The sequence below is a fragment of the Eurytemora carolleeae genome, unplaced genomic scaffold, assembly GCF_000591075.1.
Source record: "Eurytemora carolleeae unplaced genomic scaffold, Eaff_2.0 scaffold684, whole genome shotgun sequence".
NCBI lineage: Eukaryota > Metazoa > Arthropoda > Copepoda > Calanoida > Temoridae > Eurytemora > Eurytemora carolleeae.
The window spans coordinates 192,135-205,826 of NW_019396580.1; the positions used below are offsets into that span (position 1 = coordinate 192,135).

A 13,692-nucleotide genomic window follows, 5' to 3' on the forward strand; every position below is an offset into this window, starting at 1 on the left:
CATAATTAATGGCGGGAAACACCGAAAAAGTTAATTTAATGCTTAATGGTATTGTTAAGGGCGTAGCCGTTAATGGTCTATTACTGCTTTAACGGGGCGAACACAGAAGACGACATTGAAAACATCAAACATGTAAACACATTTTTAAAAACAAGTTTAATGCAATTTCATGCAGAAAAAAACACGAAATTCACCCTATGAAAACAATCCGTTTCGTTTTTGTTTCAACTCTTAATTTTTTTCTTCAAAAACGGCTTATAGTTTGTATCGTTAACGATTTATAAATTAATAGTTTTTGCCGTACAATAACGTTTACTTTTGTAAATCTCCGTTTCATTCACGGAACTTTGCCAAGCACTACCTGTACATATGTACTTACGTAGCCCTACCTGTACATATGTATAACTTACGTCTATTCCTTAAAAAATTAAGGATGGATCCTGACTTTGTCTAAAAATCAGGATCTGTATCTGCAATTACCGTTATCTTCTAAATGTAAAAGTATCACAATAAAACAATATATAAATAGCAAATTTATTATTTATTTTTACAATCATATTCTAAATTTGTATTTACTATTTTGAAATAAGAAATAAGATAAATTTCCCATATTTTTGCTTTAATTTCAGTAATTATAATTAAAGCTGAATCCAAAAATAAACTAATGCAACTTATTTTTTTTATTTGATTGGTTATATATTGATATACATATGGAAAATATCCAATAAAAATCGATTTACACCCAAAAATTCGGCTACAGTAATTCAATTTAACAATTTTTTTTAAAAAATCATATATATAACCAAAATATTCTACAAGTCACTGAGTATAGAGAGGAGTGGAGGGATTGGGACGTAATTTTTCTCTGTTTTCGAAAATAAAATTTCGTAATTCGAGGTTCGAGAGTAAGCAACCTTATTAAATAAAAAAAAAACTTTTTTTCCAAAATAAAAATAAATTTTTTCAGTATTTTTCTTTATCATGTTTATTAATATTCTGCTTTGTGCATTAATATATGATTTAATATAAAATGTGACGGATAAACTTTTAGTTCAGCTAGTGTGGCTAAAAGATCATTAATTTGTTCATAGGGAAGTTTCAAGAAAGACGACATTTATGTTAGTATTTCAATCTCTGGTTCTCTTTTCCCAGAAGCGGGTCTGTCTCTCTTTGCAGCCTAAACAAACAGAAAATAAGTTTTTAAACTAGTCTTTGATCTTTTGCATTTTACATGTACAATTTTTGAAATAAAAATCAGAAAATATATCCTTGATTCTAGTTCTGGCTTTTCTGAAATACGATTTGCTTTTCTACAGTGGTAGGCGATAATATCAATATAATGAAGACGACTTTCTAATTGAATTTTGATTTTTACACAAAAATGGATACACAAAAATATGGAAACAAAGATAAGCTGTCAATTTAAAAAGCTTCTCTTTAATTACATGTAAACTTGTATTTCGAAAAAAGCTTGTTAATAAATTAAAACTTAAATAGTCGTCTTGTCGATTATATTGATATCATCGCGTACCACCGCTTAGCGCATTTATGAAGACCAAAAATTGAAATAAATTTCAAAGAAATATCAAATAAAACCAAAACTGCCTGAACTAACAAACTCTTCATATCTTAAAGTAAATTTGAAATCACAAAATAGACAAAATAATGATGAAAATGCCAGAACATGAGGTATTTAAGACATCCTTCATGCATTGTTAACGAATTTGAAAAAGCAGCCTAGGTTGTCTTCTTCCATCAACAATCAATAAATACCGAGAGTTACACGCAGTACCGCTGCGCAAGCTTCACTTATATCGTGGCGTTCATTATCATCATTGTATCGGACAAATAACACTCTGTATCTCCTCCAAGATTTGAATTTTTTAGTCGCAAACTAAAATTTTCTTATGGCCAAAAATGTACACCTCATATTTCAAGCTTATATTATTTGATCTAATAGAAATACATTGTTTGAAATATCTAAGGTCTGACTTTAGGTTGAAAAGATAAAGGTTGGGTTATCATGTAAAATCTTGTAAAAGTATAAAATACAAGAATAAAATACCTTTATTTGATTAATAATATCTCTGTGAGTTTTCTTCCAATCTGCTTTCTTGATCTCTGTATCAACTTCCACATCCTAATAACAGAGGAAATAAGTTCAAAGCTAACACTTGCCTTTTTTTTAACACTTAGAAATGGGACAAACCTGCAAAGTTTTTAGGCGTATAAATATCTTTAAATCCAAGCCGAGTTGAACAAAACTACACCATACATTTATTAAGAATGGCTAAAACTATATATTGAAACAAGAAATGTTAACTTTAAACTAATAATAAGGAATTAGAAGGGGGCATGGAATTATAAAATATCAAACCTTATAGTTGACAGCTTCAGTACCGTCCAACCGTTGTTCTCTAACATCAAATGCTTCCCTCTCTTTAGTTGTCGTTTTCATGCAAATTTCCTTAATTTAGTTAGATACAGTGAAAATCATAAAACTGTGGAATAGGCTCAAGTTATCAATTTGAATACAGTCGTCGTCATGCATATCGTTAAAGTGGAGTTAAAAATAAAAAAATCAGGTTCTTTAAATGTTACTGTATTGATATTTTAACAGAGACCACTGATTAAAATTAAACTGGTTCATGTTAGCAATTTAATATGTACACAGAGCCATCTAGTTAAACTATTTACTTTGAAGCGATAAAGTTCATAATTTTAATATTGAACAAATAGTCTTTTAATAAATGATATGAAAAGTGTGAATGGTCTTATAATTAGGTTGTTTATAATAGTCCGGTAGTCAGCTTTTGTTTAATTGTCATAAAAGCTAAATTATTTAGACAGTCTGTGGCCGAATTTAAAGAATTTGAGCGGCGGTTTAAATTTAAGCCGCGGCTTAAATATGGTTGGTTCCACTTAAAATTGTATCAAATTTTTAAAGATTTAAGCCGGCGCTTAATTTAAACCGGGTTTTGGCTGATTTAAACCGCGACTCAAATTCTTTAAATTCCATCTCTGGTATTTCAAATTCCGATTGGTTACCAGCCTGATTTATTATTGGTTAAAGTCAAATGTTAAAGTAACAGACATTCATTCTATAGTCCAAAATGTATTCTTTTTGGTGTTTGTGTACAATGGTGTTTATGTGTTCTGTTGGTTACGTCACTATAGTTTCAGTAGAAGTAAATATTTTCATTTACTGATAGCGCCGATTAAAGGATTCATAACTCTAATTGGATAATGAGATAGATAGAAAGATATGTTACCGCCAAACTATTTCTATTGGTTCAGAATAGACAACAAACACATGACTGAACCCTAATTGGATCAGGCGCTAATGGACTCGGCATACAAGAGTGACGTACCTACTACTTGAATATATGTATTCTTATACCAAAGTGAATACATTTCTTATGCCTGGTATCAATTTACTCAGGTTCATGCCGGTAATCTTATATTTAAGTACAGTAATAACCAGAAAACTCAGAAATAGAAAGATGTCTTTAAAAAGTTCAATGATCATTAGACACAGCAATTGCGCATGAAGTAAACAGACCCATATCACTGTAAAGTGATTTAATAATTGTCTAGTAAAACTTTCTGCTTTGTAACATCATCAAATACACTAAATTGTTTTGCTTTCTATCCCATAGTTTGCTGGTTATAACTGTAGTCAGGAAGACTATTACTTCTACCTTATGTCTTTCTATTCTGTCTTCAGCAAACTTTCTTCCACAAATATCACAGGGAACAAGATCTTAAGCAGTAAATAATTAGGAAGCAAGATCTTAAGCAGTAAATAATTAGGGAACAAGATCTTAAGCCGTAAATCAGTAGGAATCAAGATCTTAAACAGTAAGAGTTTAGGAAGCAAGATCTTAAACAGTAAATAATAAGGAAGCAAGATCTTAAACAGTAGATAATAAGGGAACAAGATCTTAAACAGTAAATAATTAGGAAGCAAGATCTTAAACAGTAAATAATTAGGAAGCAAGATCTTAAACAGTAAATAATTAGGAAACAAGATCTTAAACAGTAAATAATTAGGGAATAAGATCTTAAACAGTATATAATTAGGGAGCAAGATCTTAAACAGTATATAATTAGGGAGCAAGATCTTAAGCAGTAATTATAATTAGGAAACAAAATCTTAAATCTTAGATAATTAGGAAGCAAGATCTTAAACATTAAATAATTAGGGAACAAGATCTTAATGTGTAATTATAATTAGTGAGCAAGATCTTAAATAGTAAATAATTACGGAGCAAGATCTCAAACAGTAAATGATTAGGGAGCAAGATCTTAAACAGGAAATAATTAGGGAACGAGATATTAAGCAGTAATTATAATTAGGGAGCAAGATCTTAAACAGTAAATAATTAGGGAGCAAGATCTTAAACCGTAAATAGTTAGGGAGCCAGATCTTAAACAGTAAATAATTAGGGAGCAAGATCTTAAACAGTAAATAATTAGGGAACAAGATCTTAAACAGTAAAACAAATATGAAGCAAGATCTTGAACAGGAAATAATTAGCGAGCAAGATCTCAAACAGTAAATTAGTAGGGAGCAAGATCTTAAACAGTAAATAATTAGAGAACAAGATCTTGAGCAGGAAATAATTAGGGAGCAAGATCTTAAGCAGTAATTATAATTAGGGAGCAAGATCTTAAACAGTAAAAAATTAGGGAGCAAGATCTTAATCAGTAAATAATCTGGGAGCAAGATCTTAATCAGTAATTATAATTAGGGAGCAAGATCTTAAACAGTAAATAATTAGGGAGCAAGATCTTAAACAGTAAATAATTAGGGAGCAAGATCTTAAACAGTAAATAATTTGTGAGCAAGATCTTAAACAGTAAATAATTAGGGAGCAAGATCTTAAGCAGTAATTATAAATAGGGAGCAAGATCTTAAACATTAAATAATTAGGGAGCAAGATCTTAAACAGTAAATAATTAGGAAGCATAGATCTTAAGTAGTAATATTTTGGGAGCAAGATCAAAAAAGAAAATAATTTGGGAGTAAGATCTTAAACAGAAAACAATTAGGGAGCAAGATCTAAACCAGAAAACAATTAGGGAGCATTTATTTGTACAGAAAACAAGGTAGTATGATCTAAACCAGAAAATAATTAGGGAGGAAGATTTTGCACAGAAAATAATTAGGGAGCAGGATCTTTAGCAGTAAATAATTAGGGGCAAGATCGTGAACAGGAAATAATTAGCGAGAAAGATGTAAGTATGAGAAAAACAAATTGATTCGGTTAAATATTAGAAATATAAGATTTCAAACTAACGTGAAATTTACTTTAGTTTGACGTAAAGTACAATTTGTGCGGTAATTTCCTAATATACGAATTTTGACCCCCCCCTTACCCCCACCCCATCCTGCAAATTTTGTACATGGATCTTTTATGCAAGACGTGGATATAATTTACCATGTGTCGGTAGCGCCCGGCCCCCTAGCCTGTCCTAGCCGTGGCGCTCGGCCCCCTAGCCTTTTCTATTCGCAGCGCTTGGCCCAATAGCCTGTTCTAGCCTGCTCGGCCCAGAAAGTGTCTTAACCTAACCTAACCCTAAATAAATATGTTAATTCTATTGAAAAAATAGATAGGGGGGGGGGGGTCCAAAATTCGTATACCTGGACGGACCCCAATATGCTTGCTAATTGTACAAATATATACACTGTATAATTGTATAATTGTATAATGTACATATATATATAGTGTCACATCTTTTGAATGTAAATGTGTATTGCCAGTATACCTAGTACGCGTACATAAGTACAAATGTGTATTACAATTTACAATGTACATGCTTAATCTATTAATGTTCATTGAATAAAACGATGATATGTACATATTAGTACATGCAGGACAACATCTATTTACTTTTACTAATACAAGAAAAGTGTTTCAGAGGTGTACGCATCTTTTGTACTGCAGTGTACTGTCTCTGGGCGGTAATGTAAACAAAAAGCGGATGTCAAAGCCTAACATGGGATCCATCTTTCATATACAAAATCAATGAAATATTCTAGTCATAGGAAAATATTATGTTAATTAATTATTGTACATGCAGGACAACGTCTATTTACTCTTACTCTCTGGTTTGCCCATAATAGACTCAGTAAAATTAGTCTCTTTAACTTCGAGTAATCCCTTTTTCACAGAGAACTTATTTGGCTCTGAAAATTATTTACTAAATTTACAGTTTCTTTATATATTTTATTTCTTGAAATAATTCTCGTAGTGGAATCGAGTTTTTGCCACTAACTCAAATATTCTCATTCATATTAATTGTAACCTGATAGTGTAAACCTCTAATATTTCAAAATTAAATTAGTTGATCTAACAGAATTTATAATTTGGAATACTAATTTGGGAGCAAAGAGAAAGAAATTGAAAAAGCAAAAGTGACAAAAAAATCAATTTCTATAATTTACCTTGAAACTTAAAATGCTCTTGAACTTTTGAAGGATTTAATTTGTTTAATGTGTAATGGTCCTTTTTCTTTAAGTTCAATGATTTATTTTATCTATTTTTCAAGTAGAACATTAGTTTGTGGAATGTTAATTATGTTTGTTGGACAGTCCTTCAACGTTTTTTTTTACTTTTCTGTGGCCAATAATTTTTTTTCTTACAGCTTTTATTTTCGGTACCATTGACGTTCTTCTTAAACTAGTTACATCTAAACTTTTTCAAAAATTACCTTTAAAAAAATACTGAAAATTTAGATTAGTTTTTGTTTTTTATTAAAGAAACTGTTTAGACACGCACTGAACTATTTTTATTTAAAAAGTGACAAATGGTCCCACACCCTTATTACAACCGTGTTAAGTCCTTTTAATACCTGTAGATTGTGGTGGAGGATTCGTCAACTCGTGTTGGGATGGACGACGACCCTTCAATATAATGATAACAATGATAATAATAATAATAATGATATTAATAATAATACAAATAATAATTAATAAAAAAAGATAACAATAATAAAAACCATATAATATTATATATAATATATAGCATATATTAACATAAATACCGTATTATGTTCCTCAGCACTAAGGTTCTTACTACCCCCACTGCCCATGACTGAATCAATGTTCTGAAATTATTCCGCATTCTCCTAACCTTGCATGCTTAAACAAAGGGTATTAACAAAAAAGAAAAGAATATATATTAGAGTGGAATTTCAAGGGTGTTCAAAGTGTACTAATCATGCAAATGTTCACAAATTATATGCAGTAGAGTATAGTAATACATTATGTTCCCTAAACTATTCATTTCAATTTTGAATTTTTTAAAGCTGTTAAATGAACTTTATAAAATTATTTTGGTGAAAAAAAACATCATTTGATTTATTTTTATAATGGAAAATCATCGTTCGTAAAGTGAAAGGCATAGAGTCTATGTGAAATGATCATTGGTCAATTAAGAAACCAGCCTATTTCATAATTTGGGTTTCTTTTATTATTAATTTTAGATTTTCTGTAAAATGAAATTACAGGGCCCAAAAGGTGTGAATATGTGAAGTACACCTGCAGTATGGAAACAGTACAACAAAATTGCCGTTTTAAACTTTCTTTCTAGTAAATTCCTCTCTAATTTATATTCTATTCTCTTTGGTGTTAACAAAAAACTCATTGTTGTTAAAAAAGGGGAGAAAAAAACCAAAGAAAAGGGTATTTTTACTGAAATATTTTCTTGTACATGGATGTTATAATTATTCTGCATAAAATATTGCCATGGAATGTATTTGTAATTGTCAATGAATGCATTTAGAAAATTGAAAGATGATGACATCCTTCCTCAAAAGGCTGGCAGCAGTGATTACAAAACATGGATCCAAAATATTTTAAAAAGATAATCAAATCTAAGAAAAATCTAAGAACACTCTTTTTAACGGAAATATAAATGTGATCATGTAACCCTTGATGAAAAGGACTGTACAAGATAGGCGTGGTTTAACTAAAGCACTAAGATTATTTTTACAAGGATGGTGTTTTTTTTATTCTACAGGTTTACCTACAAAGTATGACACTTCAGAGACGACTGTACGGAATTTATACCGTCTTTTACCTTATATTTTATATTTATATAATTCCCGCGACTATAAACTTATTCCTTTCCTTGGCAAATCATTAATTATGCCATTGTAAAAAGATGGTGTTTTTTTTATTCTACAGGTTTACCTACAAAGTATGACACTTCAGAGACGACTGTACGGAATTTGTACCGTCTTTTACCTTATATTTTATATTTATATAATTCCCGCGACTATAAACTTATTCCTTTCCTTGGCAAATCATTAATTATGCCATTGTAAAACTACATTAAAGGCAGTGAATTCAAAATTTGAAAAGTTTCAAGTATCATCCTTTAAGTGAGTAACCCCATGTACTTAAATACGTATGACCATTTCTGAAATGATTTAAAAATACCCAATATACAAATTTTTTTCTCTTGATTTTCATAAATTAATGTTTTTTAAAAAGAGTTAAAATTAGTTCTTAAAAAGTTTTTATTTGAGGATTTAAAGGTTTGAGTTTGGCGTTTAATTCTTTCATTTAGATTAACTGCCGGATATGAATGCAATATGAAATGTTGTGAAGAAGTGCAATACAGTTCAAACATATTTCAAGATTTTTTTGTGGTTTAAGCAATTATCAAAAATCAAGCAGAAATTTTAGAAATGTCAAATGTCAGAAGGGAGGAATGGGAAATGGCAGGGGGGCAGGAAGGAAAGGGGAGGGGGCCAGGTGGATATTTCGTGCATTATCAGAAGCAGGTGTAATTGAAGATTATGTATGGAGATTATAAAATTTACTACTCTATGAAGATTTTTTTTTGGAGAATAATGTGAGGGGTTCTTTGTTTGTAATAAACATTAAAGATTGGTTTCAACTCAACATTTAGCAGAGTATAACAAATTCTTACAATTGTGATTAAAATGATAATTAAAATTTTTTATTGTAAAGACAAAGAATGCATCTAACAGAATTAAACACTTTTAAGTGGAAGATAAGGCGTAATTTCAAGTGAACACATTTAAAGAGTTCGTGTCAGATTTACAACAGTACCCTTTGAACTTCGGACTTACTTATATATTTATCTACAAAATGCTTGCTGGAAATTGTTGAGCACTTGATGTTTTTAAATTGTACATTATAGCGTACACCAAGGTTATATTGCAAGGAAAGTTATTTCAGAGGTGTACGCATCTTTTGTACTGCAGTGTACTGTCTCTTGGCGGTAATGTATACACAAGAGGGATGTCGAAGCCTGACATGGGATCCATCTTTCACATAAAAAATCAATGAAATATTCTAGTCATTGGAAACTATTATGTAAATTATCAAAATTATCAAAATTTAATGCTTTTAACCTCCTCGGATACTAAACAAACACTGATGCATCTGTTCTTGTTTACAAATTCCGCCCAGAGAGAACAGGTTTCAATATGTACGCAGAGTATACGCAACTGCAATTAACTTTCCATACATTATAACCTTGGCGTACACCAAAGTTTTCTGGTAATTTAAATACCTTTAAGAGATTTTAAAGATAAACACATAGATAGAGTTGTCAATGATTAGACAAAGTTTTAAATTGGTTACTGCTAAATATCCGGCATTTCCTTCTTTGCATGGAGGTTCACTTGAAATAACGTTTACAGTCCCTTTTTAAGAGAGAAAAACGATGATATATTCCTTTAACCAATCTTATGACCAATTGTGTTCACACATATTTCAGTTTAATTGAATTCAACACTTGTAGGTTGTAATATCTGAACGTTTAAATTTGAATTTAATTGAATTATTTACGATCTGAGTGAAATAATGAAACTTTGTGAATTTGTATGGACAATACGTCCTTAGGTTTAAGATGTTTTTAACCATTTCCTCCTTATAGATGCAAGAGATAAAAGTAAAATTAGTAACGATCATTATCGAATTCAATTTGATGTCCGCCTATACCCCTTTAATTTCATTTTCGCGAACACTCCCTTTAAGGCTATGGGTATGCATACAACTCTAATATATTTTCCATTAATTACTTCTCAGTTAACAATTTTAACAAAACCAACGTTTTTTTTTCCTTTGGTGAACGGATAAATAAAAACCTGTTCCAGAAAAGATTTTCTTGATATTATATTTGAAATGTATTCTACTGCCTGCTGTGATTGCTGGGTAGTGTGTATGTATTATAAAGAAAGCAGTTTGGTTTACAGGATATTTGACATCAATCTAACGTCTTAATATGACGTCATATTGACGTTAAAGTGGGTACGTTTTTACGTCAATTTGATGTCTTTTTGTGATGTCAAAATGACGTCACTAAACTCTAAAAAGATGTCAATTTGATGTTAATTTAATGTCCGTTGTCTTGCTGGGTAAATACGCATTCTGTGGAAATTTCCTTCCCCCGTTGGTACAGATGCCAAGTAATTAAATTATTGTTATTCATTTACCCAGTCTTCAACTGATGATAAGACTTGGCTTGGGTTGAATGAACTAGGATACAGTATGCAATCTATATACATCGTTGGTGGGTTTACATCCACCCTTGATTCTATCATCATGGAATATGATGATAGAATTGATCATGACCGCGGTCATGCGTTAAGTAGAGATTCCCAACTCTACCTCTCCGTCAGAACCTTTCCTTTGGTTAAAACGAACTCAGCCTTTCCTTGCTGGGGCGGAGGGAGCATGGTGTGAGTCCCCCATAAGCTCTATGAGCATGGCGTCGCTGAACTTGTTCTCCGCCACTGGGAACTTGCAGCAGGCGCCCAGTCCCTTTTTCATGACCTTTAAGACCCAGAACGCCCACTGTGTTGTGGTAATACATCCTCCTATGGTTGCATACACTCGGATTGCATACTGCACTGGTTCCCATACCTTCTTGAGAAAAAAGTTCCATCCGCCCAATGTTATGAAATCTTCAGCTTCTTGTTCTAGTTTCGTCAAAGAGTATGATGGACTTCCTGGTAATGGATTCAGATCACAGCTCTCATCATTCTTGCAGACCACATGGACAATCCGCTGTTGAACCTGGGCTGTATAATAAGCCAAACCGGCAATATGGTCAAAATCCCGTTCCTCCGCCTGGGTGTACAAACCCAATTCATCTTCATGATGAGTTTGGGCAGTCTCCTTCGTCTCTGACCGTGGCCGAGGAATGGACCTGAGCTTGGGACTTATCCTAATCCAATTTTTTATTCCCTGCATTGCTTTCGAGAAATGGGGCACGCAGGGTTCCTGAGCTGATGAAGTGACCAACATTCTATTGGCAATGGAGATGTACCTGTACTCTTTCTCTTGATGGATTTGGATATCGAGGTAACAATGTTCCATTAATTTGACTGTTACTTGAGAACAGGAACACTGATAGACGATTTCCCCTTGTTTAAACACAAATACTCCTCCACCTAAATGATGAGGCGGAGCTTCTGAGGGTTCCTTGACATTGGCTTCACAGGACATTTGGATTCCCAGCTCATTTCTTTGTCCTTCTCCCATTTCCATCTTGTACCGTAGAAACAAGGCCAGTGATCTCAACTCGGCAGCATTGCTTAGCTCTTCAGGACTAATTGGATGAAGATCGACCTCTGTGTTCTCTGCCGTTCTTAAAAGATTTATGTCTTGTACATTGGTGATCTGAACTCGGTGGTTTCCACATTCGTTAGGTAGATTCTGAATTCCCTTGAGCTCGTAATAAATCTGAGACCAGGTAGAAAACACCCCTGTCAGCTCTCTTACTTCTCTGAACAGGCAGTTACTCTTGGGTGGATTCCACCCCGCAAACCACCGACGTAAACCAACCTTGAATTTAGGTTGTCTAAGGTCTGAATTAGGTCGATCTAGGTCGGCGACCTAAAACGTCCTTAAAATGACCTTAGGCGACCTTAATCTTAGGTCATTTTTGGTCGAGGTAGGTCGGAGGACCCAAACCAACCTTAGGCGACTTTAGTCTAAGGTTATTTTTGGTCAGGTTAGGTCATTTTAGGTCGCACCCTTTTTTAGGTCTATTATAGGTTATGTGAGGTCGAGGGGTCCTTTTGCACTGCAGGCTTTTATAAATGAGCTGTCAAATTTTCAGTATAGATGACTTATTTTTATTTCCCCATTCCATATATTNACAAACCCATTATTATCAATTCTCACACACCATTGATAATATGTTTATCATTTGCAAAAACTCTTTTAGACTCGGTAACCTTTGAATGTTGATTATGATAAAATATCTATGTGTTAAAATAGAAAATCTAATAGAAATATTTTACTAATTTAATCCAATGCATACACTTTTTTTAAAAAAAGGGCTTTTCATACTTTTGTTTTATCCATCCTGATTATGTAATATATCTTAACATGGGACAGGACACAAACTAGAAAAAATGCATCAGAAACGAATGTGATAAAGAATAATCTGAGGCAGAATTTAAATTTGAGCCACGGCTCAAATATGGTTGGTTCCACTTTAAATTGTTTTTTATTTTTTCAAGATTTTTGGGGGATTTGAGACGCGGCTTAAATTCATTAAATTCGGACACTGGTATTTCTATGTCTTTTCGGTATTTCTGAGGATTCCTCCTTCTTTGTTTTACTGATTTGTATCCTTCGAAATAAAGTAATAAATCATTTATTGAAAGTTTTAATAGTCCTCCAATGACACAGACCTGCCTAAAGATATATCCTGTAGTTATTCTTGATAAATATGTAGATTAGTATCTTTATGTAAATTAAGCCTGTCTCCTGTTTTTAACATCTCTATAATTATACATAATTCATCTAAATACAGCCCTAAAACTTTACATCACAGGGACTATTCGTTTACCACTATGAAATTCAACTTTTTTGGAGGAATAGGTGGATATTGTATAGGTTATATTCAAGTATAGATTAATCGTTTTAACTTTTCTGTATACTGATCGTTTCATTATCGACGTGGAAAACCAAAAAAAACGAAATGATGAATTTGAATAATCAAAAACAAATTGTAGAGTTTATACTTTTTTTCGTAGTTTTGTTAACGCAGGCTGGTCTTTCTTGGATTTAGACGATCGTTAACGATTGATAAAGACGTATATTAAAAATTCTATGCATTTCTTAAAGGTCGAACGAACGGTCACACACGTTAAAAAGTTAGACAAAACTTTAAAAATCTTCTCTTTCTACAGAATCTGAATTTCAAAAATCAAATCTTACAAAATTAAAATTTACAAACATTTATATTAAGGATCGTTTCTTTATGTAGTAGATTGGTTTTTCGTTCTGAAAACGTTTTGTTAGTTTTGAAAACAATCCTTCGTTTTAAAAATGAATAACAACCGTAGTTACAACTTACAAGCAACAAAATAACTAGAAGAAAGAAGAAGACGACAATTAATCCACTTGGTTTTTGGTTAATATTGCACAGTTTCTGAAACTAAGAAGACGACAATTAATCCACTTGGTTTTTGGTTAATATTGCACAGTTTCTGAAATTTCAATTTTCAAAAGTGCTGATCCAACTTTTTTTTTCGTCCATTTTTATTCCACATAGGGTTTCCATTTTTTCCGGAATAAAATTTCCATTTTGGAAATGGAATGATCCAGAAATTTGTTAAATAAATCGGAATTCCGGGATAATTCCGGATCAAATGGAAACCGGAATGTTTACGATTTATGTTCCGTAAGCC

At 32.1% G+C, this 13,692-nt stretch overlaps 1 protein-coding gene across 2 annotated transcripts; it reads right to left on the reverse strand.

Annotated features, from left to right (window-relative positions):
• Positions 1-614: 614 nt before the first annotated feature.
• Positions 615-7,297, reverse strand: LOC111705855 (zinc finger C2HC domain-containing protein 1B). Of its 2 annotated transcripts, XM_023478547.1 has the most exons (7): positions 7,051-7,297; positions 6,859-6,910; positions 6,110-6,193; positions 3,702-3,763; positions 2,378-2,467; positions 2,066-2,140; positions 615-1,177 (listed from the first exon to the last, which is right to left on the reverse strand). In XM_023478547.1, the coding sequence occupies exons 1-7, from the start codon at positions 7,096-7,098 to the stop codon at positions 1,115-1,117; spliced, it is 474 nt and encodes a 157-aa protein (XP_023334315.1). In that variant the 5' UTR covers positions 7,099-7,297; the 3' UTR covers positions 615-1,114. The 2 variants fall into 2 exon arrangements, with proteins under 2 accessions (XP_023334315.1, XP_023334316.1); XM_023478548.1 differs by lacking the exon at positions 6,110-6,193 and having other exon boundaries at positions 7,051-7,287.
• Between the last annotated feature and the right edge of the window lie 6,395 nt (positions 7,298-13,692).

Coding starts and splice junctions, on each gene's coding strand:
- LOC111705855 (XM_023478547.1), bottom strand. CDS start 7,098: ATGGGCAGTGGGGGTAGTAAGAACCTTAGTGCTGAGGAACATAATACG. Junction 6,911..7,050: donor GTGCTGAGGAACATAATACG/GTATTTATGTTA, acceptor ATTATATTGAAG/GGTCGTCGTCCATCCCAACA. Junction 3,764..6,109: donor TATTATGGGCAAACCAGAGA/GTAAGAGTAAAT, acceptor TTACTGCTTAAG/ATCTTGTTCCCTGTGATATT.